Below are 27,020 nucleotides of genomic sequence, written 5' to 3' on the forward strand. Positions count from 1 at the left end.
GCACAATAAGTTGATCGAACGAATTTATGAAATTCTTATAATTCGCATAAGGGCTGTCAAACGTAGGCAGCGACAACCTCGGCAACGATGACCGCACTGGTGTTCCGGCGTCAATATGCTAGCGTTCAGATCTCCTCGTAGTTTTTCCTTTATGGATAGCTTTATTGCTATGTAGGTATCTTCCAAATACACACGTCCTTCATCGTTCGTACTAAGATCCTCAATGTCAGATTGAACGTTTAGAATTTTCTTGAAATACTTTTCCAAGATGCTCAAGTGATAGCAAAGCTCATCATTACAAATTGGGTTTTCCGATTTACCTTCCACCACAGATGTGATACGAGAAATATTGCGCTTTATATTGCTCCGTTGGCGTTTCAACTTTTCGAGCGTCGTCATTTTATTGTGTAGTGTAAATTAGACGCACACAGAACTAGAGATTCCAAATGCAATGCACGCAACAACAGCAAGAAGGCACCAAATCAGCAGCAGCAGCAAGAGAACAAATTTAGAAGCGAGCGACGGCGGCAAAAACAAAAAGGGTTGAGCGCAATTCCAGTCCAGAGAGTAAGCGAAAATTCCAACGACGGCAACGAAAGCGAAAGTGAAGCGGAGAAATTCGAAGCGTTGACCGATGGACCAAAGCAGGTAGTAGCAATGCAAACGAAACGAGAGCGCAAGCGCCGTTAAATGCGATGTGGGTGATAAGCGAATGATAGAATTAAGCGAGAATGGCGAGAGCACAGCGAGAGGTTAATGAACCCGCGATCGATCAGCTAGCTTCTGATATGATTTTCAGCAATTTCGATGGCAACTGCGAGACGAAACGAAAGCGGAGTTTTTGCACTTGCAAATTATGTACCGACGAAACTGTTTGATGGAATATACATAAATGCGAGTAATTTAATTGTCCACAGAATTAACACACGAGCCCCACGTTGGGCGCCAACATTTTTGATCGAGGAGCGTTTTCCTCAATATAGTTGTTCAAGGATGGGGGTGTGTCAATCTCCAGTGAGCTAATTATACTCGATGCGAAGAAATTTGCTGTAATCCAAGAATAGTGCGAAAGTCGAGGGGGTTCAGTTGAGTACTAGCCAATAACTATTTATTCGGTTTCTAAGTGCATGAGCACTGAGCATAAACGGGCTTCCAATGTGGTGAATTCAATTACAAATATAATGCAAGAGCGTAACAAAGAGAGTAAGAATGAGCGTAAGGTACTACAACGCGAGGGTCATTTAAGTGATTATTATATTATATTATGACATTAAGAGTTTGACCGAACAGTAGGATTCGTTCCAAATCACGGGGAGGCAAGAACGTTCCAGAGACAAAATAAACAGGAAGGTCAAAGGTTGGCATAGGGCTCGAGCGAAATACTTTAAAATGCAGCTCGGAACTTTATCAGGTCCTACAGAGAAACAGATGTCAATCGATGACAATCCTTCAAAAACTGTGCTTTCTTCAAATAAAGGAAGAACTACGTTGTTAACATGAGAAATATTGTAGGGATAAGGGGTGGATGAGTCGTAGGTATGAAATGAATATGTCGATTGAAAGAAGGCGGGAAATAAATTTGCAATACCTTGAGCTACCTCTGACAACCGTTGCTTGAGAAGCTGACGAAAGTGAGATCTAACAGTCTACCTCTACTGTTTTTGACGGAATTAATTTTGGCAAGGGAGACATCAACAAAAACATGTTGACTACCAGGTAACAGCATGTTTGAATCATCCTGCTGCCAAAATAGAAGTGGTATGTTGAAGTCGCCCATTACTATAATATGATCAGCACAACCTGAAACAGAAACCACAGAATGAATGGCAGAACGGTGGTTCAAATAAACAACAGCATCAGATCTAGGAGGAATGTATGAACAGGTTAAAAAGATAAACGACGCTCCAATACGGATTTTGACTGCTACAAATTAAATTTCATGTGTGTTGTTAAATGGAAAGAGCTCGGATGCAAAATCATTTTTTACTGCAATAAGAACCCCACCTGCAAATGATGGTCGATCCATTCTGTAGGTGGAGAACTTGTGGACGAAAATTTCATGATCGGTGATGGAAGAGTTAAACCAGGTCAGGCTGACGGGTACTTAGGAGAAATGCGGGTTATCTTCTTAGCATTGCATTCTTAGCATTCGTCTCATTCGTGCTCATAAGGAGCGGATTCAGTCTGTCCGCTTAGGATTGCGGTAGACCTTGGCCCTCTCTTTTCTCATTTTATGTTTTACATTATCTTGTAGTAGTCTGAAATAGAGCACTTGCTGACCACTTACCAATATTGACCTATAACCTCTGCACGGTACCTGCTGGGGAATGAGGACTGGTCTCCCCGATTGCACACAACAGGATTTTGTGGACAGAATGTACTCGAACAAAGACTCTTCCCTGGAAATTTTGCCCGTATCTCTCCAGAGGGAGCAAAAAATCCACTCATTTATGACTGTTTTCCTTGGAACCTGTTCCGTAGGACTGTGCAGAGTTCAGCTTCTAGCGAAAGTTAACGTTTATAAAAGCCTCGAACCGCAATTTTGAGAAGCTCGAGAGTTTTCTCGTTTCCACTGCTTTGGCTCCTTTTTATCGTTTGATACCCTTGAACTTGCAGACAAGCCGGTTGTATGCGTGAAAGACGGCATATTTCATGACAGTCGATATCTTCACCTCTGGGTGACTACGGTGGATGAGGGCTACCTGCAGCTCTGGCGTTGATCCAAGGGTGGCAAGAATTTCCTCTAATTTACCCCATTTCGACTCGGAAGCTTTATGTAGTCATGTTTCATCTTCCACTTGAAACTTGACTCCCGGCCACTCGGTTAAACCGATAGCTCCTTTTCTTCCCGGTTCCTTTTGGACTTTCCCTTCTGTTACTCGATGTCTTTGCGCTCTCTCTTTCCCTTGTGATTTCACAGACGACACACCTTCGTATTTATAACAGCGACAACTGACGATAAAGTTGACGGTTGGTCTTCCTTTGTGACTACCGTGGGTTCGCGGTAACCGCTCGTACCTCCGTACTGTCTCTCGTGGTAAGCGTGTCGTGGGGTCGCTGGCTAAGTCCCCGTAGGTACTTAACCGACGCCCTGTAGCCCGATAGACGCTTGCGTTGGCTCCCTGCCTCGTCCGTTTTCTTTTCCTCCGCTGCAGGTAGTAGACCTGAAAAGACTTGAATGTTGGGATCCGTGACTTCTAGCCTCTAGCCAGTGAAGAGAAGCTTCCGCCTGTTACCTTGGGTTTCCTATTGGGTTTTTAAGAGATGCCTCATTCCTATTTGTGTTCTTAATTTTAAATGTGTATTTTTCATTCTTTCCGTTTTCCAGTGTCTATACTGCACTGTCAATATGTACTCTCAATATTGCCTTACCGGCAGCTCTATTAATACGTTGCAGTATCAATATGCCCAACCAGAGCTAATTAAAGGTTTATTTTGGTAAAACCCCGTCTCTTTTTGTAAAATAAAAGGAAAATATGGAAGTCATGCCAAGTCATGCAGTAGCTACTCGAGCAAAGGTAAAAATGAATGGTTTAAATTAAGTTTTAAAGCGAGTCTTTTTGGGCCGGCATTTGGTTAAGGAGGCAAAAATATCTTGGTTTTATATCTTTTTAGATGTGCAGAACTAGAAACGTATAAATTAAAAAAAAAATCGTATAAGGGATTTGTATCTTCTTAGATGCAAGCATTTTCACATTTTTGATTATAATAAAAATTAGCTACAATAATTTACCGTGGCTTAACTCGATATTAAAAAAAACTCGATAAACAAAACAAAACCTGAAAATTAAAAAAAAATCGAATAAGTGGTTTGTATCTTCTTAGATGCCAGCAGTTTCACATTTTTGATAATAATAAAATTGAACTGCAATGATTTACCGTGGCTTAGCTCAATATTAAATAAAATTATTATTTATTTAACATAATTTTTACAAGCTCTGTTAATTTGTTTATTTCAGGAAATTAAAGCAAATATTACGTCCACGAATCCAAGATTCACGGTTTCAGGTCTTGCTCCAGGTACCCTGTATAAACTATATATTTTTTCGTTTAATACAAAAGGTCGATCAGATCCTGAAATACTTAATGCGGCTATGCTCCGAATGCCTGAAAAGCAGCTTACATCAGAACAGAGTGAGCAATAATTTGTTTTATTAATCTTGGCGTACCTCTGATATATTATGGCATTTTAACACTGAAATTAATTACCAATTGATAGTTGAGTTAACCCAAAAATTTAGAATGTGTGTTTACAATTTAAACGAGAAGGAACGTGTGAGTCGCTTCTGGGACGCGGCTCTACTTATACCCGTACTCAGTCAGCATATACATTTTTGAGCATATATTTATTTAGAATTAAAAAAAAAAAAATTTTACATTTTACATTTTGTTGCTACATCTGTTATCTACATCTACATTTAATTTCTTCATTCTGGCTATAATTGTGATCCGATCTAGTTCAGATTTGGCAATCTGGTAGATATGGGCATTCTCTACGATACTGCGTTTTTAGTTTTATCGTATCCTTAAAATTGTGCCTGCCACAGATTTTCGTCCTTTGTGGGGGCGGAAGGGGGCGGGGCGAAATTCTGAAATACACTTGTAGCAGTGTGATATCACATAAGTCTGGAAACCAAATTTGGTTTCGCTAGCTCTTATAGTCTCTGAGATCCAGGTGCTCATCGAGACGGACAGACGGACGGACGGACAGACAGACATGGCTATATCGACTCGGCTATTGATGCTGATCAAGAATATATATACTTTATGGGGTCGGAAAATTTTCCTTCTCTGCGTTACACACATCCACTTTTACCACAAATCTAATATACCCCTTAACTCTTTTTTGAGTACGGGTATAAAAATATGAGTTATTGGGTTTAACAACTAAAAGCTTAGTTTTCCAAGTAGCAGTATGAAGCTCTTTTCTTTAGCTGGCGCTCTTAAATCTATTGTATATTGTTGCACAGCTATCACAGTGCGCTCTTATTTATCTAACACTCACTCCCTCGCTAATCGAATATTACGCTGTGCTGTCCGAGCAAAGTCCAAGTGCATAGCGTTCGCGGTCTGAGTGGTTTGCATTGCCTTTAGATCGAGAGTCAGAGTGGGGGTGGTGTATGCGTTTGCTATAGAAGAAGAGGCACAGAAAATTAAGTTGGTAGCCGGTGAAGGGCAGATTGTGTGAGTTTGTGAGTAACCTAATTGGCCTCAAGCAAGCCGGTCGTGTTTCTGCATAGCTCTCGCATTAAAAAAAAAAAAAAAAAAAAAAATTAAAAAAAATTAACTTATAAACTGTAATTAATTCAATTTGGTCTTAAGTATCGGAGTTACACATATATTCATATTTTATAAAGCTTGTGTAAGTAATGTTTAAATGCATTCACGGGTATTATAAACTGTTCTTTATTTAACGTTGCAAGGCGAGACGTTGCATGTCTTCGCCACCCGGCTAACTATTTTAAACCCAAACTTAAAACTCTAAACTCCCCAACCTCGAACCCTTAGCTGCCGGCCAAAGTGCTGACCTTGCGCCTCGTGCCGGATGCGGCCGGCATCCGGCGATCGCGACGACGGCGATCCCACGGGTGACGAAACTGCTTATTTTCCAATATTGCAGAATTCGTCCCACCCAGTGGACAATTCAGTTAACTCTTGTTAACTACTCCCTCCTTCAAGACTTGACCGTCCTCGGTCAAGCCCATGCTCTTCAGCATCTGCTCGATAGTGACGGTGTTACCCTTCTGTTGCCTGCGCCGCATCCACCAGGAAACGACGATTGGTGTAGCGCACACGGCCACGCCCACGACAGCGGCCAGTACGGGACCGATCGTAAGGTTTGTTCGGACTTCGGTCAGGTGTTGCAAATTCTCCTCATTCAGCTTGTGAAGATACGGCAGGCTCAACAGCGTTTGGTGGCGGGTGATATTAATCCTCGCCGAGGTAGCTACGCCAGGTACTCTCTTTGGTGCATTGTTGAAGTTGGTGTATTTAGTCCCGTTGACGTGAGCGACTTGGTCAAAGGTTACCAAGTACGTTCCCGTAACTATTCGCTCGGGGCCGTCGTCGGTGGTCACAATGGCGGAGGCATCGTTGATTACCACGATACCCTCATCTATCTCCAAGATCGGGGGCAGGTTATTCGGCTGGGTGTCGCAGTGGGCCACAGCTCCAAAATGCAATTCTTGGGCGCAGCTATTCGCCGGTGCCTCCTTACAGAAGGCTAAGGCCATGCATGATGAGACAGCGATGGTCTTGCTGCCGCACTCTGCTATAATGTCCACGGGTAGCCGGATCGTTACCCCCTTGTGTGCGACTGGGAAGATGGTTAATTTCTTACAAATGAGCTTAGGTCTACTCATTTCAATTACAAAGATGATCAATTCCTTATTAACTAGAGCCCTCACATTTGCAGCGCCGAAAAGTTGGGCTACACTGATATCGGTGGAACTTTTCTTCAAAATCGCCTCTAAGTCATTGATATCGATAGCTGGATGATAGCTGGATTTACGATGTTTATTTTAGCCAGAGTAGTGGCGATCATTAGGTTCTGCAATTCGAGCGTCAGCATTCTGTTTCTAGTTAAGAGTGTTTCATATAGATGGGAAGTGTTAATTTCTTCCTTCTTGTTTACTTTTAATAATTGGTCAACAGTTTCGGTGAGGGCATTTATCTGTGTTTGAGTCCTTGAATTTATGGTTATTTGTCTATTGTTTGCGTTTATTAAATCATACTCGACCTGTCTTGTTTGGTGTAAGTCATCGAAGTCCGGAGTCCCTGCGATTATCTTCAGTGCTGACCCCAGGACATTCAAACTCCTCGCATGCCTGTGATGAACTCCTAAAGCCGCAGTCAACGTCAGTAGGTGTTTCGTGTCTGTTTCTAATATTTTCCTCATATGTGTCTGTGGGAAAACGTCAGTCATTTCTATTGTCTCTTGAATGTATCGGTCATACTCTGTCAAGTTCGTGGAGTGTTGTATGTAGAAGGTCTCGTTCCATATTACTGTCCGTCCGTCAATTATGGGAATGTAGTCCGCGTGCGTGTAGTCCGTCAGCTTTGAGTCGGTCAATGCTGTCAAGGTCAAGATTGTTAAAAGGCAGCAATATTCAACGGGTGACCTATAAGAAATGAGAAACACAACGGCTTATTAACTATACTTTCTTTAGTCCTACTATAACTTGTCCTAGTGGACTTGAACTTAGTGCTATGAATCCTGGTTCCCTAGACCTAATTCCTTACCTACCTCAAATTGTCTTTGTGGACCACCCTCCCTTTAATAAGAACGGTGGTTCCCAGGTCTGCCTCTACCTTTTGTTCTGTGCAGAGCGGAGTTAGTTTGTTCCCTAACCTCCTATTGGTTTTCACTAGGACCTGCTCGCCTACATCAAAGGTCCTATTTTTCCTGGTCGGGTTGTTCCTATCTAGCTGTTCTTGTTGGGCTTTTACTAACTTCAACATAATTTCTTCCCCAAGGTCGCAACTTGCGTGGACCACATCTATAGGTGTCTTGTCTGTGACAGAGTGGATGGTTCGATTATATTCGATAGTTGCTAGAATAACTAGTTTACCCGTATCGTCCACTTGGCGTTGCAATTTTAAGCACCTGGCTATTTCTAAGAGGGTGCTGTGGAAGCGTTCCACCTGTCCGTTTGATGTGCTGTGCAACGGTGGGCATTCGCTATATCAATGTCGAACTGGTTCTTTAATAAAGACCGAATGGTCTCTGAATTGAAAGCTGCCTCATTGTCACAGTAGATGGTTCTAATATCTGGGAAGGTGTTTACCAACTGTAAAATTGGTATTTTTACGTCTGTGATCGTGCGTGAAGTAATCTGCTGCGTTATTGCAAACTTTGAAAATTTGTCAATTGCAGTGAGGAAGTACTTCCCTGCGGTGGAAAAGATGTCGATATGAATCAACTCGCCTACCCTTGACGGAATTGGAGTCACCCCTAACTCTTGCTTCCTAGGGTGCCGGTCATACTTGGCTTTCTGGCATATCCTGCAATTTATCACCACTTCTGCTGCGATTTTTTCCATCTTTGGAAAATAATTATCACGCAGTACCTGTTTCACATTCTCCAACACATTGTGTTCAGCTGTCATTATATCTCTTCGCTCCCCGTCTTTGGTGATGTCTGTCACCAAGGTCTTGCAAAATCGAAATTTTGTGTCCGGAAAGGCTTTTACTAGATCGTTTTGCACAAACGCCAAAGTTGGCAGAGTGCAGTGGATGGCGTTAACGACTCCAGGCTTTACCACTTCCTTGATGGACGCAAGAAGTGTGTCTCGACTGGCAAAGTCGATCTTGTGACGGGTCTTCTCGGAGAAGAGGAAGTGAAACTGCTTGGAAGGGGTATTTGACTCTTCCAGGAAGCAGTTCACAGGTTTGTCTGTGGCTTCAATTACGTAAGTGGGCGAGGCTTCACTATGAATTGTTGCTGCGTCGGATCAACTCTGGCTTTCTAACGCATTGATGTTTTGCCATGACAGCGCATCTGCTACGTAATTGTCCCTGCCTGGTTTGTAGAAGACCCTTGCGCAACATTCATCAATTCTCGCCTTCCAACGTTTTATCTTGGAATTGGGGTTTCTATCTAAAACCGCGAAAATCAGTGGCTGATGGTCTGTGTAGATGTTGATGTCACTCTTTCCATACAGGTAGTGACGAAGCGTATCTAAGGCCCAGACTATGGCCAGAAGCTCTCTTTCATTGGTCGCATAGTTTAGTTCTCTGTCTTTCAGAGTCCTAGAAATCATGGTTATGGGTCTATTATTTTGCGACAGTACCGCCCCGATGCCACTGGATAAGGCATCAGTGGTTGGGTCGAACGGTTGGTTGAAGTCTGGGTAGTGGAGGATGACGTCTTCCGACGCCAAAATGTTCCTAAGTTTATCAAAGGCCTGTTTCTGAGCCTCATCAAACTGTATGGGAATGGCTTTCGAGCGTTGTTTGCTGATCTTACCATTTTCTCCCTTCAGAATGCTAGAGATAGGTCTTGCTATCTGAGCGAAGTCTTTTTTAAAACACCTGTAGTAGCTGGCAAGACCCAGGAATGATCTTACCGCAAACAGGGTGTAGGGTTGTCTAAACCCCTGAATAGTCTTGACCTTATCGGGGCTTGTTCTCGTGCCCTCGGTTGACACCACAAACCCCAGGAATTCCACTTGTCCCTTGAAGAACTGGGACTTTTCCTTTGACACCCTCATGTTCGCGTCGTGGAGACTGCCAAGCACGGTGTCAATGTCTCTGACATGATCCGCCTCACTTCTTGAGAATACGATGACGTCGTCAACATACACGTAACATATCTTACCGATATGCTCCCGTAATACGTCATCGATGGCCCGTTGAAAGATGCTTGATGCATTCCTGAGACCAAATGGCAAGCGGCAGAACTCATATTTGCCTCCGTTAACCGAAAATAAGGTCTTTTCACGATCGCGCTCAGCTAACGTGATTTGGTGGTATCCTGACTTTAGGTCAAGGGTAGTGAAGTATCTTGCCTTACCCAGATTTGAAAGTATCATGGAGATACAAGGCATCGGGTACTTGTCTGGTATAGTTTTTGAGTTAAGCTTGCGGAAGTCTATGACTAGCCGCTTCCTGCTTGAGCCCGAGTCGTCAGTGCCTTTTTTGTACGGAGACCTGGAAGGTCGAATGATTTTGTTCCGCAATAGGTCCTTCACTTCGTCATTGACGAAATCAGCGGCTCCTACAGGGAAGGGGTACATTTTCGAGTACATTGGCTCTTCATCCTCGGTTCTAATTGTGGCTACTACGGCTGTGTTGAAGGGTAGCATTTCAGTCGGATCTGCAAATGCCTTTATACGGCTGGACATCATTTTGAGAAACTCGTCCCTAACCGCCGGCGGGACCTCGATGTCGTCCACTTTTGTAAAGTTAACGCTGGGGCATTTGCGGAATAGAACCCTTTCAGATTCCTGTCCAAAGTGGAGGTTTTTTGTCCCCAGGTTTATATTGACGCCAGCTTCCGTTAGCGTGTCGAGCCCTATGCTGCCATCAAAGGTTGACAGCTCCGGCAAGATAAAGAATGGGCGTTTAATGCCGAATATGGTTAGGAAACATTTTTGCTCCACTTTATTGAAGCCGTGCAGGGATTTTACAACAAATGGGGCCTCTACAGGGACAGTTCCCTTAAGTTCTTTTAGTGGTTTGATATAATTTTTCGCGGCCCCAGTGTCTATTAAAAGGTTTAGCGTGTTCCCTGCTACTGTTCGTCTGACGAACGGGAGCAGGGACTCTCCCCTAAAAAATTGACAATATCACTGTCGTATCCTGCACTATTGTCCTCATCAATCTCCGCCACTGCTTCCGATGCTTACTGTTCGTATTGTTGTTCGTCCGGGTCCACCTGAGCGAGGTGATTGATCTTCTGTCTGCGCTGGTCGGAGAATCTCTGGATCCAGCCGGCCTTTTATACGCACCCTGCTGGTGCCCGTTATTAGGGTTTGCTGTAGCCGGTAGGCCTGGGTTGTGCCCCTGTTGCTTTTGAAAGGCAGTTGGCTGACGGAATTTAGAGGAAGATGGATCAACATCCATCATCTCTACTTTGTCTTGGCTACGGATACCACCTGTTTGATGGTTCCCCTGATTGTTCGTGTAGAACGGGTTCTTTGATTGTCTCTTATAGTGGTCGGGCTCATTCTGTACGCCCTGCCTATATTTTGATCGGTTCTGTGGTTTGCTTTCTAAAGCTCTTGCGTAATTTGTTGCAAAGTCGTGCCTATCATGGTTGGCCTCAATTTCTTCTGCCAAGGCCAAGGCTGACGGCAAGTCCGCAGGCTGCGCCGCAAATAGTGTATCCGTGAGGCCTCTTCTTAAGCCTGAAACGAAGACACGTAGTGCGTCAGCCCTATACTTTTCGTTAATGTATTGCGCTTCTGCGGCGTCTTGTGACATGATCGTCTTATTTGTGAGAAGGGTGAGCTTCTTCGCGACTTCCTCGTAGAACTGAGTGATGGACAGTCCACCCTGCCGAAGTGTGCCAAGCTCTTGCTGTAGCAAGTGTATCGGACGCTTGTCCGAATATGTAAAATCGAGGCGATTTATGATTGCCTCAAAGTTCAACACTGTGTTGAACGACGCTAAGAGTGAGTCAGCGGGCCCTCTAATCTTGTTCCTGATTATTAAGACCGCTTGGTAGTGCTTTAAACTTCCTACAAAACCCTCGTTTGCTGCCTAGCGAAAGGAAACATACTGCTCCTGGGCCCCGTTGAATTCCGGCAGCGTTTTTACCGCATCCAGAGCTTCATCGCACCTCACCGGAAAAAATTCTGAAAACAATGACGGCCGAATATTTCTGAATATAAAAACGTCTTATCTGTTTGGTTTGGTTTTGTTTTTACTTTTCACTTTTTTGGGCGATAATTGAAGAAAAGTTTCACTTACATGTTCCTCTTATATTCTCCTACACTTGGTTTATTATATTTTATGCTGCTCTGCGTTGTCCTCCCCTCTCGTCTATCGTCGCCGCTGCCCAAAGCCGTCCGCTCTGGTGTAACAGTTTGGGGTTGATTAAATGCCTTTTATTTACACTCGAGGCTACGAGCTCTTGAGTGCAATTTTTGCACGCACTTTTAATATTTGTGTTTTGGAGCGGGCGTTGTATCCGCGCTCCACTGTTTCTACTTTCTTTTTATTTGTTCTCGAGCGGGCTTTGTCTCCGCACTCGATGTTCTTTGGTCTTTTGGTTTCTTTCTTTTGCACTTTTCACCGATTTTCGCTTAGCGGGCGTTGTCTCCGCACTAATTTACTCCCTAGGGGGTGGTCGTGCCCCACGTTGGGCGCCAGTAATGTTTAAATGCATTCACGGGTATTACAAACTGTTCTTTATTGAACGTTGCAAGGCGATACGTTGCATGTCTTCGCCACCCGGCTAACTATTTTAAACCCAAACTTAAAACTCTAAACTCCCCAACCTTGAACCCTTAGCTGCCGGCCAAAGTGCTGACCTTGCGCCTCGTGCCGGATGCGGCCGGCATCCGGCGATCGCGACGACGGCGATCCCACGGGTGACGAAACTGCTTATTTTCCAATATTGCAGAATTCGTCCCACCCAGTGGACAATTCAGTTAACTCTTGTTAACTTGTATACTCAGTGTTTTAAATTGATTTATTAACTTATAATTTTTCTGTGGCTGCCGAACAAACATACATACATACATACATCTAACAGTTTAGCGTTGCATTGCATTGTTTTTGTTTAGACAATTGTTATTGCTATTCGATCGGCTTTGCTTTGACTCATCGACTCATTGCTCTTTGGCACTCACCGTTCTCGCGCATAATCCGTTGCACTGCCTACTCACTCTCTGGATTTCACGCGAGATGCACTCTGGCTCTCACTCTCACCATACGACGCCTGCATTCTTCGTTTATGGACTAATATCTCGGCGCCTCTGCTTTGCTTTATTGGAGTTCGCCGTTAGCTTTTGTCACTTCGCTGCGCCGTCTGCCCTGTATATATGTACATAAATACGTACATACATAACTGCTGATCATCGTGCTCTTTCTGCTGCTGCTGCTGCTGCTGCTGCTGCTGCCTGGTCTCTCATCTAGCTTGTCCTCTCAGTGCGTCTTTTTTCTCGCTGTGCACAGTGACCCAACAGCTGTTGAAAATGGCTCTTATCTGCAGTGCAAAGAAATGCGAATTTGGTGGCACCATTAACGGTGATTCCTACCTCAGCTGATGGCTTTGATAATTACGCTCATATAAAATGTGCTGGAGGTGGTCACTTTGGACGTCTTAATGACTTAATATCGAAACGCATGGGTCTCACTTGGTCATGTTTGGCCTGCAGGGAGATTGAGGCGGAAATGCGCACCTTTATGAGACAAACGAGGAATGGTTTCCAAGATGTTCGGAAGCAATTCAATGCTCTCAACGAGAAGTTCCTTACGTTGGAATCGCAATTTCTGGGCCTCAAACTCTTGAGCGAGTCACCAAGAAGGAAAATACCGAACAACAACCTACTGCTGGTCTTACCTAGTGGAACGCCTGCCTCTCACCTACCACCGATGGACTCATTTTCTACTCTTAGTGGCCAACCTTCACTGATGGATGTCCATCCGCCATCGGAGGATCCAGCCTTTCTCACGCCTAACAACATAGTAGTTGCCTCAAAAATCCATACCCCTGTCAATTTAACTTCGGACTCAGTTGCCAGTGATGGAATCCCTAACAGTAACCAGCTTCTAGTTGCAAATGATTTGACGGTCTCTGTTACATTGAATGGTGATGGATCGGCAGCCTCTTCTAGCTCCTCAGCTCCCGCCCTGAGACTTTTCGGAGTAGCTCCACCAGCTCGCTTTTCCGGTGTTCCACTCAGCGCGGTGGTCCCCCGCAAAGCAATCTTAGTCTTTCGTCTTATTCCCGATGCCACACCTTATCTTCAATCGCCGCCAGATAACTTTAATATAACTAAATTTAATTATACACATAAGCGTAATATCTCATCTTTCAAAATTCTTCTTCCCGATTCTCTTGTATCCAAAGCTTTGGAACCGGCTGCATGGCCTGAGCACACTATTATGCATGAATTTCTGCCTAGAGACTCTACCCAGAATCCTCGAGTTACTCTCCCTAAAATTTCAAAAAACTAAAGAACCATTTCTCCATCCAATATCAGAACGTACGCATACTTTTAGGTAAATTGTCTAAAATACATACGGACAGTGCCTCTTTTGAATTCGACGCTATCGCCATAACTGAAACCTGGCTTAACTCCTCTGTCTCCGATCACGAAATTCTCGTCCACAAGTTCACCACTTACAGAATGGATCGTCCATCGTTCGCTGGTGGGGTTCTTACTGCAGTGAAAACGGCATTTGCATCCGAGCTGTTTCCATTCAACAACATCCATGGTATCAAATTCGTTGCAGTCAAAATCCGTATTGGAACAGCATATATCTTTTTGACCTGTTCTTATATCCCACCCAGATCTGATGCCATTGTTTATTTGAACCACCTTTCTGCAATTCGATCTGTAGTTTCTGCTTTAGGCTGTGCTGATCAGATACTAGTTATGGGTGACTTCAACATCCCATCTCTATCTTGGCAACAGGATGATTCAAACATGTTGCTACCTGGAAGTCAACATGATTTCGTCGAGGGGGTAACTGACGTCTCGCTTGCCCAAATTAACTCTGTCAGAAATAATAGAGATAGACTGTTAGATCTCATCAGTCCTCATATAGAGCCTTATCTACGACCCCCCCCATGTTTCGCAAAACAATTATCACTCTGCCCCCGATCTCCCCGTCCCTGAAGTCACCGTATTTGTTTCCTCTAAGCCTCCGTGGTTTTCCAAGTATCTGTCTTACCTAAAAAATAAAAAATCTCGGCTCTACAAAGAGTGCCAGATAACTGGTTCTTTGTCTGTCTTTGCTCAATATTCTTCGGTTCGCTCTCAATTTCTTACGGTCAATAAGAAATGTTATAACGTATATCTTTCCCAATGTGGCAAAAATTTCCGTAGTAATCCCAAATAATTCTTTTCGTTCGTCAACTCAAAACGCAAGTCTAACGCGTTCCCTTCTTCCCTTCAGTTACAGTCTAAAACAGAAACTTCAGATCAAGGAATTGCAAATTTATTTGCCACCTTCTTTCAATCGACGTACTCCTCGGATACTTATGACTCCTCCACCCCTTATCCATATCATCTACCTTATGTTAATAACGTGTTTCTTCCCTTCCTTGATGAAAGTACAGTCTACGAAGGGTTGTCATCAATTGACATCTGTTTCTCTGCGGGGCCAGATAAAGTTCCGAGCTGTATTTTAAAATACTGCACTCAAGCCCTATCTCATCCTTTGACCTTCTTATTTAATTTATCCCTGGAGCATTCTCGCCTCCCCATGATCTGGAATGAATCCTAACTTATTCCTCTTCACAAGAAAGGGTCCAGATCTAATATCGAAAATTATCGTGGTATTGCTAAACTATCTGCCATTCCGAAGTTGCTCGAGCACCTTGTTGTCAATTGCAACACGCATGTTCTAGCATTATATCCCCGACGCAACATGGTTTTTTTAGTCATCGATGTTGATCGATTCTAACCTTTTAGAATTCTCGTCTCTAATCAACCGAGGATTTCAAAGTGGCAGGCTGACGTCATTTTTACAGATTTCAGTAAAGCTTTTGATTCTGTTAATCATACTTTGCTGATCCATAAACTCTCTTTATTAGGTTTTTCCACAAATCTTGTAAATTGGATATCATCGTACCTGTCGAATCGCACACAGCGTGTTTTGTTTAACAATGTCTTGTCGAATGTTGTGAAAGTAACCTTTGGAGTTCCTCAAGGAAGTCATTTAGGTCCGCTTCTTTTCAATTTGTTTGTGAACGACCTGCCACAAGTTATTTTGCACTCAGTTACTTTAATGTATGCTGATGACGTTAAAATTTGTTTTTCCTTTTCCGACTGGTACTTGCATACTCGCCTACAACTTGAGCTTGATGAATTAAGCATTTGGTGTTCAAATAACCTACTTTTCTTGAACCATTCTAAGTGCAAACTTATGACTTTTCACCGCCGTGCACCACATTTGGTCTCCTATTCTCGAGGACACCATGTTCTGGATCGAATCTCCACATCAAATGACTTAGGAGTCCTTTTTGATCACAAGCTATGTTTTAATAGCCGTATTGCTTCAACTGTTAACAAAGCTAAGGGAGTTCTAGCGTTTATTAAGCGTTGGTCAAAAGAGTTTGACGATCCGTATATAACTAAAGCACTGTACGCCTCGTTGGTTCGCCCGATATTGAAGTATTTTTCTTGTGTGTGGAGTCCACAATACAAGGAGCAATAAATTATTATTGAATCCGTTCAAAAACAATTTTTAATATTCGCCCTTAGACATCTAAACTGGGACTCTAACAGACTCCTTCCACCATACCTATCTAGGCTAAAACTAATGAACCTACCCTCTTTACACCATCGCAGAATTTGCAATGGCGTGGTATTCATGCATAAGCTCATTCTCGGGATTGTGAACTCCCAAACGCTTTTGGGACGAATCGATTTTTCGGTTCCCTCCAGACCAACCCGTACTTTCCGCCCCTTTCGATTATCCATATGTAGATCTAATTACTCCCAGCATGAACCTTTCCGGGTTTTACGCAATAATTATAATTACTTGTACCATTTAATATCCCCCAAATTATCCCTTGAAAAAATTATATTTAACATTTATCATTACCTTAGTTTAGAAAATGTGTAAATTGTATCTTTCCTTTCTCTCTTGTACATATATAATTAGTTTGTTTTTATTCCTATTCCATAATTAGCAGATAATTGTTAATTGAAATAAATAAAATAAAAAAAAAATACAAGGGTACCACAAGAATCACGAGTGAAATGGGAATCCGCGCAGAGAATTTCCGCCTAAAAATTTCCGCAGTGCGACAGAATTCCGAGCGATTTAATTTTTCTCAGCATTTTCACAAACCAAATTCGAACTAAGGCTAGTGCTGACACCTTTCACGATTCAATTCGAATAGGGTTAATTTCGCAGTTTTACTATTTAAATCATATCAAAACAATTGTTTTTTAATTTTTTATACCCGTACTCAAAAAAGAGTTGAGGGGTGTATTAGATTTGCGGTAAAAGTGAATGTGTTCAACACAGCCACAAGCCACTTTAATATGTACAAATCATTAAGATAAGACGTAACTAAACTAATATACTCTGCTAAGACCTCCTTCTACTCGTCAAAGTTTAACAACGCTCTGTGTAGCAAGCAGAAATGGCAAGTGATTAAAAGTATAGGAATTGGCAAAAAAACAAGAAACTCACTAGTTGACATGGACGTAAATGAAGTTAACAAAAAATTTTTTCAATTAGTTGTACCGGACCCAACACCAACCCTGAACTTGACATCAGCGCCCTATAATTATACTGTTCCTAGCTTTAGTTTCTGTTGTGTTAGTCCTTGTGATGTTCTAGAATCCATTCATAAGATTAAATCAAATGCTACTGGCCTAGACGATATGAACCCGAAATTTTTGAGAATAATACTCCCTAGAATCATCATGCACGTTACTCACATTTTCAACACAGCCATTACCACATCAACGTTCCCGGAACAGTGGAAGGAGGCTAAAATAATCCCTATCCCAAAAGCAAACTCTGCAGAATATAGGCCAATATCCGTACTCCCGACCCTGTCAAAAGCGTTCGAGACCTTGGTAGCTAAACAAATAAATTCATTCCTTACAGAGCACACATTACTTAACAACAATCAATCTGGATTCAGAACAAATAGGAGTTGCACAACTGCAATGATAAAAATTGTAGAGGATATCCGTGAAAGAATAGACGACGGAAAAGTAACGTTCCTAACTCTTCTTGACTACACTAAAGCTTTTGACTCAGTTGACCATCGCATCCTCATCGCAAAGCTTCGCGAATCCTACAACTTCTCTGACTCTGCAGTACGGTTGCTATCATCCTATCTGCTAAATAGGAGCCAGGCTGTTGTTGCTGAAGGGAAAATGTCGTCCTTTGCCTATGTTAAGTGTGGTGTCCCACAGGGATCAATACTTGGCCCGATATTGTTCTCCATTTATATAAATGATTTGCCAATAGTATTGTCCGACTGTAAAGTGCACATGTACGCCGATGACGTCCAATTATATGTTAGTCGACCGTTAAATCGAATAGATGAGTGTATAAATGTTACCAATAGAGAGCTTGAGAAAATTAGTGCGTGGGCAACCAAAAATCGTCTATGCCTCAATCCAACAAAGTCAAAATGCTTGATTATATACAAAAACAAGAAAAAAATAAATGAAACTATATTGAGACGTGTAGAAATATCAAACACTCCCATTAGCTACATAGAGAAGACAACTAATTTAGGCTTTATAATAAATAGTACTCTGTCGTGGGATGATCATGTGAGCAAAGCAGTTGGAAAAACATATGGGATCTTAAGGGCACTTATTATTACCAAGCAATTTATACCAGTTAGCATCCGGATGCAGATAGCAAAAGCATACTTAGTACCTGTACTCACTTATGGGATTGAGGCATTTGGAAACTGTGGCTACGAAAACAGGCAAAAGTTGAGCGTTTGCTTTAATAATATAGCTAGATACATATTTAGATTAAGGCGCAGCGACAGAATCTCTGCATTCTCATATAAAATTTTCGACATGACTCTTTTCAAATGGATTGACTATAAGATGCTTACGTTCCTACATAAAATAATCCTCACCAGACAACCCCAAAAATTAAGATGTACCAATTCCGCAAGAACGAACAATATTATCACCATACGATATAGAATACTAAACTCTGAGAGACATTTCTTTGTGAATGTTATTCGAATATGGAATCATCTTCCACATCACATGAAAACAATACGAAACCTTTCACAATTCAAAACACAGTTAGGTGCCCACCTTACACTATACTAAGATTTAAAAATCAAATTTAATTTAAAATAAAATAACACGAACATTAGCATAAGAAAACAAATCAATATATGTAACCACTTATTAGTATGTCATATTAAAAGATTCATTTAGATCTAAGTTTAATCCCAAACTAATGTGACACCCAGTGACTAGTGCTCTAATTATAAGCCCTTTGCTTGTAGCACTAGGAAATACAATAAACAAACAATACAATACAATACAGAGAAGGAAACGTTTCCGACCCCATAAAGTATACATATTCTTGATCAGCATCAATAGCCGAGTCGATAGAGCCATGTCTGTCTGTCCGTCTGTCTGTCTCGATGAGCGCCTGGATCTCAGAGACTATAAGAGCTAGAGAAACCAAATTTGGTTTCCAGACTTATGTGATAGTACACTGCTACAAGTGTATTTCAGAATTTCGCTCAGCCCCCTTCCGCCACCGCAAAAGATGAAAATCTGTGGCATGCACAATTTTAAAGATACGATAAAACTGAAAACGCAGTATCGTAGAGAATGCCCATATCTACCAGATTGCCGAATCTGAATCATATCGGATCATAATTGTAGCCAGAATAAAGAAATTAATTTTCAAATGCTTCCTACACCTCCTCCAGCGCTGCTGACGCTACTCATTCTCTTTCTCACTCGCACACACTCTGCCCTTTACAATGCGCGACCTTTGCACACTGGGCAAAACAGCCAATCTAGCGGAATTAAAGTCATACCTTCTAAAAAATAGAGCTACATTTTTCAATTTTTTTTCTTATAATAATAATAGTTTTAGCATTTTTTTAAATAAATTTTATTTTATTTTTATTTTTTATTTTTAAGAAAAAAAATTAAAAATTAAATAAAATATTTTCAATATATTTTAATTATAGTTTGTTGATAGGAAAAAAAAATTTTGAATTGCAAAAAACAACAACGCTCCTCATTATTTGCATTATTCTGTGTCTGAACTTCTACTTTCCTCAGAACTGGAAGCTTTCGAGTCCAGACTTAGAAGTAAATTCTTTACCTCCACATCTAATTTAATATGTTTTAATAATGTTTTAATTAATGGATCGGATGAATACAACAGTGCATGCATTAAATCCTGCATAGTGTTTGTACGTGAAGTTTTTAACATGTGATTCAGTCTTATATTTCGAAAGTCTTTGTTTCTCGCTTCTAGCTCCTCTTCCGGCATCATCCCATAGGCATGGGATTACAGCATATATTATATCGGATCCATGCATTAAAATTTTGTGAAGCGAAGAAGGCATATAAAACCACGGATATTCTTTTACAAAAATTTCTGCAGTGTTGTAAGCATAGACTCGAAAGGCATTTGGGTCTACTTCACGCCCAGAAACCATAGCACGTTGGATAACTCCAAGTCTGTGAATAAGGTCTTCACTTACGCCTGTTATTCTAGCTGACATTTTTGGATTTTCAAAAAAAAGGTCTAGCGGTGTTTCCATTATTTGTATTCCCGGAACCAGTCATCGGAATATCTACTAATAATGCCATTTCAGCTCTAAATTTACTTTGAATTTCGCTTTTGTGTCTATTGACAATTTCTTTGTCGGAATTACGAACCTGCCATTTTTTGATAGGAAGTCGATAAGCAATATGAATCATGCACTCAAAGCATCGAATCCAAGCGTGTAAAGTTGACAAACCAAACTTATACAAGTTTTCATTTGTGGAAAGGTTTTTAGTCAGTCTTAAATTGTTCATGTCTTTGGGCGATGCTTTACAAATTCCGCATGTTTGTGCTGATGTTTCTGCAATAGCGCTAAAGGTTTTGCCATCAATCATAGTCATTTGCAAATTATGCTCAAATTTAAAATAAGAAAGTGATTTTGGCGTTAGATTGGAATTTGGGTCTTCATATTTTCCACCTCTTTACAAATAAAGTCTGCAGTCTCCTTATCAAAAATTATTTTGATTGGCCTGCAATAACGAGTCGAAGAAGGGCGCTCATTTTTCCAAATTATTGAAGTACCTCGCTGTACCTGCAGAGGTACAATGCAGATAGCAAACAAGTTTTCATCGAACATTTTATTTTCGGGGTTGCTATAGTTTTGCCGATAGCTTGAATGCCCGCTGCTGCCGTCACTCCCCCCATTTATAAATTGCAGAAAGCGTTTCATAATTTTCTTTTTCTACAATAAATGCATTCTCGTTTCCTTCGACAATCCTCATAATTGTATGATCCAGTAACTCTTGCAAAGGTACTTCAGCAGAACATTCTGTTATTTCGATAATATCAGGATAGCAACGTGCTTTTGCAGATCGGATCGCTTCATAGCTCGGAAAGACGTTGGCTTTCCCCTTTTTTGTGCCAGCTTGCATATGCTTGTACGAGTTTTTCGTGAAACCTCCATCAATGTATAATGCTAACGATTCGTCTGGAGTATATTTAATTGGAAGTTGAGTGCTTGATTCAACGCATTTCTTAACTTTTTTTGAATCAGTATCCAGCATGGACAGCACTTGAGAAGCACTTCGTTTTTAAGCCTTATACAAACTGACTCGTGCTGCCGCCATAAGCTGTTCGCATGTAATATTTTCAATTATCTCTAATACTTTAAGCGTCTTATTTTTTGTGTGGCATTCACCGAAGTCTTTAACAGGTCTTCCTGTTAGAGTTTGATCTTTTATCTCTGCAAGGAAGATCATCCCATCCAACCATTCTTTACTTTGTTTCTCAAAGCACTCACGGACCCTAAAAGCCCTCTTCCATTTTTCCATCAGTTTGCCGGTAAAATTTCGTAAACGTTTTTTGATTTCTTGTAGCTCGTTTTCATTATATTTGGTTTTGTCTAAAATGTTCGCAAAAATATACTCCTCACACGCGAAAAATTTGCTGGGGAAGTCATCTTCCGCCAGCCACACCAAGAAAAGAGTGCGCTTGCAAACTGACATCGTGTCTAAAAAGATAGCTGTGTCAAAAACTTGCCGTGTATTGCAGCCTAAACTTACAAACTAATTGCGTTTGCCACATTAATAAATAGAAAAAAAATTGAGTCGAATCCGGTCGAATTTGGCAAGTTACAGTCTACGAATGTCAAAAAAGAGCTTCTTGCTAAAGTTAGGTCTGACTGCAATCTTACGCGATAGTAAATATGTTGAAATCAATAGAAACCAAAACAAATATGAAAAACAATCAATTTTAAGTAATTTGCAAGCAACAACTTTGGAGTGTAAAAAATAGCGGGAAAATTTGATGATGTACCTACGAAAATATATGTTTACTTTAAATGGTCACAGCTGACCGAATATCGAAATCATAATTTTTTTAAAAACTATCTGCTGCCTAACTTGTGTGTTGGTAGTCGAATCCAACAAAAACATTTTGAGTTTATCAATTTGTTTTTCAAAATTTGACTTTAATTCCGCTAGATTGTCTGTTTTGCCCAGTGTGATTTGAGGAGAAGATGTACAATCTACATTGCGTATGTATAATCTATATTTTATATGTGTCATCGACATTGTAGATGTAGATACATTTTTAAAAATTATATATCATATGCTGACAAATTTATATAATGACTGAGTACGGGTATAAAAGTAAAGTCGCGTCCACAGAAGCGACTAACAAGTTCCTTCTCGCTTTAAATAATATTGAAACTTAGAAACTAGCTCATATTGATAATAAAGTGTTTTTTTTTAATTTGTTACTGTGAATATATTAACGATTCTTTAAAATCAGGAAATTCAGCTAAGATTGATATAATGCCTTCTTCGCAAGAACTTGTGCATGTTTTATTCTGCCAATAATTGAATAATGGCGATATTAATGGTATCAAAATGTAGTATATCATTGCGCAAAAAAAAATATTTGTAATTTTCTTGGCTACAAAATTTGTAAAATTCAGTAGCCACCTATACAAAATTTTTTTAAAATTAAAACATTAGTTCTAAACTTGTCAACACTAGAATTAGGCTGTGGCCCAAAATAACTTTTTCTGATAGATTTCGGGGTTTAAAATTTTTTAACGAATTATGGTTTTTTTTTGTTATGGTGTAGTTTTTTTTTAAAGAATTTTTTAAAATCTGATATTTTTTTAATGGTTTTTTTTTCAGAGGTAGTGCTTCTATTTTTCACATACCTTAAATATCTTATATCTGGTTGCATAGAGCTTTGCAGCTCCGCAAAGCTGACAAATGCAACTATAAGTCCGACCTAGACACTTTGTATCTGCAGCTTAACGCCTGGAAGATATTAAGCTTTCAAATTCAAATTTCATAATTGTTTTCGATATTTTTTTTTTTTCAAAATTTTGACTTTAAAAACTCGGAAAAAGTCGAAAGAAAAATAAATCTTGGCATTTATTTTTAGTTTTAGATAGACGCGTTAATTAGGCGTCGTTTAAGGTATTGTTCATTAAAATCTATCTATAAACGGTCAACTTGCAGCCGTTTGACCAAAACGACTCAAAACTAATATTACCTGAACATAGTGCTATTCATTTTCACATAACTTAAGTATCTTATTACTGGTTGCATAGAACTTTGCAGTTCCGAAAACTGACAACTACAACTAAAAATCGGACCCAGACACTTTGTATCTGCAGCTTAATGTCTGGAAGATATTTAGCTTTCAAATTCAAAGTTCATAATTTTTTTCGTTATTTTTTTTTTTTTCGAAATTTCGACTTTAAAAACTCGAAAAAAGTCGAAAGAAAAATAATTCTTGGCATGCAGTTTTAGTTTTAGATAGACGCATGAATTTGGAGTCGTTTAAGGTATTGTTTATTAAAATCTAATCAAATCTATTAAAACCTAATAAAATCTTCACTTTTGGGGTTTGGTTAACGAATTTTAGCTCCAACCATAGCTCCATTTTAGCTCCATCCATAGATTAAACGACGCTTAATTAATGCGTCTATCTAAAACTAAAAATGTTGGCCCCGAAATATTTTTTTTTTCGACTTTTCCCGGTTTTTTAATGTCAAAATTTCGAAAAAATAAAAAAAAACAAAATACCTCAAAAAATTATGAAATTTGAATTTGAAAGCTTAATATCTTCTAGGCGTTAAGCTGCAGATACAAAGTGTTTAGGTCGGACTTATAGTTGCATTTGTCAGCTTTGCGGAACTGCAAAGTTCTATGCAACCAGATATAAGATACTTACGTTATGTGAAAAATAGAAGCATACCTCTGAAAAAAACCTTGAAAAAATATCAGATTTTAAAAATTCTTAAAAAAAAAATGACACCATAAAAAAAAATAATAAAGTACGACAAAAATTTTTAAATCCGGAAATCTATCAGAAAAAGTTATTTTGGTTCACAGCCTAAATAAAAAGTTCAATTTTGTCGAGTAGTGTTATTTATTAACAATATGGGGTGTCCCGTTAATATGCCATATAAATATTTTTTGAGTCAACCTAATGTACGTACATAATAACTTCAGCATGATATGCTTATTAAAGAATTCATTTAAAATTTTAAAAGATTTCTGTTTGTTAACAAACACAAAACAGTGTAGCCGTAGAGCAAACAATTGTTCCACTTTGGTCACACTGGGTAGCGAGCGGAATATATAGAACTTTTGGTCGACGAAAAATTTAGCGCGTCTGAGTACTACGCTTAAGAAACGGTATGATATGATTTTTCATATGATTATGGAAAGGTATGATAAAAATTCACGTTAATATATGCTATTATAAAATACCAATATAAAATACAATTACATAAAATAATATGGGGTCTTTTTGCCGGCCGATATCTTATTTTCTGTTCCTCTTCTTCCTTCTCTAACTCACACACAACGCGAACAGTTAATGCGCAAAGCGAGTAAGCAGGGCCCTCTCGTTATCTATATATATATAAATCTCGTGTCACGGTATTTGTGGTTGAACTCCTCCTAAACGGATCTACCAATACTTTTGAAATTAGTGTTGTATGTTGAGTAGGTCTGAGAATAGTTGAACTCCTCCCACTGTGTCAGTGTGTTTTGTATCATAATCAAATATTTTTCTTAGTGTTTTTTTGGTTTTTTGTGAATTTTGTGAATTTGTGTGTGTTATACAGTGAACAATGCCAGCAAGACGTAAGGGGGCCAAGTAACATCGTCTCATATATAACGCAACATTAATGCGACATAGTAGAGCAAAGAAAAAAGGCGAACGAATCGATCAAGATTGCGAAAATGTTCATGAGGGCGTGTCGCAGTTGTGTGAATCTCAATCACAAGAGGTACGGAATGAACGAAATGAACAAAGAAAATTTGAACGGAAACATTTGCGCCGGTAGCGCATTTACATCCGGTTCGTTCCTTCGTCTCGCCATCAAATACGAGACAGATATTTAGTATTCTGCTCATCAGAAAGTGTTAATTGGTGCTACGGACAAAGAATGTTCCCAAAGTAACGCACTCAAGTATAAACATGAGTCAAAGGTATGTGCCGCGCATCACGAAAACGCGTTAAGATCAAACATAGGACCCAGCAGTTGACATCAGCACCAGTCCATCTGGACTCGCTTCGGGTCAAGATCAGTTTTCCTGATCACCCAAAGCTTAGGTTAGCATTGACTGCTGTGGTAGGGCGTACTTTATACTCTGCGATACACAACAGACTTTGTGATCACCTATTTTCTTGAAGCGTATTATATCCTCCGGATTCCTTCCTCCTCGGAGCGTGCTTTATCCTCCGTCTTCCTTTCAACTCTCGGAGCGTTCTTTATCCTTCGTCTTCCCTTCTTGTTTCTCGGAGCGTGCTTTATCCTCCACAACATTCTCGTCTCCTGGAGCGTGCTTTATCCTCCGCAACATTATCATCTCTCGGAGTGTACTTTATCCTCCGCCACATTCTCGTCTCTTGGAGTGTGCTCCTTTGCAACATTCTCACCGATCGGAGAATGCATTATCCTCTGCAACATCCACGGTTACGCTAAAACCTAGGGGATTGAAGTGGACCACATGGTATTTGCGATGACAATTATATTGAAGAAGAGCGCATTGGACTGGGACGACATGGTAGGGCGTGAAGAGCCAGCTAAGAGAGAACTTCATGTTGCCACAAAACAACGAGAATCTGACGAAAGAAGTACAGACCGAAAAAAAAGCAGTGACGGAAACGATAAGAGAAATTGCCCAAGATCTACGAAAGCCGATGAGGTTCGGAACCTATAGAAACCACGAGAAATTGAAGCTTACATACATAACTGTCGACTATCACTAAAATTATACGTGCAGCTAAGAGAATTCACAACCCTCACGGAGTTTATCAACATAGCGGAGAGATTCAAAGCTTTAGAAACAGAAGCAAAGCCTTTGAAAACAAGATACAAGTTAAAAGTAAGAGCATCTATCCAATCTACAAGGAACACTAACGAAAAAGCAAAAATTATACAATAAACATTAACGGAAACACGAAGTATGCGGAAAACTCGGCTAGAACCAATTGCAACACTCTGAGAATACATCACAACAGAGAGATTCAGCGTAATTAGGTTTCGGGCAAGAGAGTTTTTGTGAGTCAAACAATTTGGATCAGCAGCATATAGTAGTTTGTGCCGGTTTCTAAAATATCTTCAAATTAAGGAAATTTTGATATGTTAATTTCCGTTTGTAATCTATATATATAACGAGAAGGAACTTGTGAGCTTCTATGGACGCGAATCTACTTTTATACCTGTACTCAGTATAGTCAGTATATCAGTATATAGTCACTGTAGTCAGTATATAAATTTGTGACCTTATGATTTATGTAGAATTTTAAAATATTTTAAATTTTAGATTCTACACACGAGGCAGAGTGTGCGAGCGAGTAAGAAAATGAGTAGCGTGGTCTCTTGCTGGAGGAGGTGGGGGAAGCAACTGAAAATTACTTTCCTTATTCTGGCTATAATTATGATCCGATCTGATGCAGCCATCTGGTAGTTATGGTAATTCTCTATGATATTTCGATTTTAGTTTTTTAGCGACAGTCATAGAATTTCGTCCTTTGTTGGCTCGAAAGGGGCGGGGCGAAATTTTGAAATACACTTGTAACAGTGTGATATCACATTAGTCTGGAAACAAAATATGGTTTCTATTTCCCTTGGTCACGGCATCACGTATGAAGGGCTTTACCGATTTAATAAATTCTTTTTTTGTTGTGTTTGTTATTGTCAGGAGAAGGTTCTTATGAAAGAAAAAAAATAAGAAAATTGAGTGGAAAATTCGAAAATTTAAGAATACTCTGAATATTTTAGTATTTTGTATGAAGCAGACCTTTCCAGAGCTGTCAAACGTTTGCTGGATTTCTTTTATTGAAAGTTTTACATAAATCATAAAATAAATTCAGTTGGTTTAGAGTGCTTATGTGCAATAAGTCTACTTAGACCGATTTGACCGATTTAAAAATAGTTTAAAAGTGCCTGTATGCTGAAAAAGTCGGAATTTTTTTTAGAAAGTGTTAAATAAATTTTGGATCTGTGTTAAAAATTGTTTTGTGTGTGTTTGGTCTCCCAGCCGAGCATTATTCAGTATTTATAGTCAGTGGTACAGCCTTTAAGTAAATCCTGTTATTTGTTCGTTATTTGCACGGCCCACTGTACCTTATTGTAGTCTGCACCTTCCCCCTCACTG

The 27,020-nt window shown here is 40.1% G+C and overlaps 1 protein-coding gene across 1 annotated transcript in view; it reads left to right on the forward strand.

The window, feature by feature from the left end:
• LOC111076700 (nephrin-like) overlaps window positions 1–27,020 on the forward strand; it is a 330,088-nt gene that overhangs the window by 261,029 nt on the left and 42,039 nt on the right. The window contains exon 9 of the mRNA XM_041593725.1: window positions 3,960–4,134. Coding sequence (XP_041449659.1) covers window positions 3,960–4,134 — 175 coding nt within the window. The remainder of the gene's footprint in view (window positions 1–3,959; window positions 4,135–27,020) is intronic.

This window comes from Drosophila obscura, unplaced genomic scaffold (assembly GCF_018151105.1).
Source record: "Drosophila obscura isolate BZ-5 IFL unplaced genomic scaffold, ASM1815110v1 contig_198, whole genome shotgun sequence".
In the NCBI taxonomy this organism is placed as follows: Eukaryota; Metazoa; Arthropoda; class Insecta; order Diptera; family Drosophilidae; genus Drosophila; species Drosophila obscura.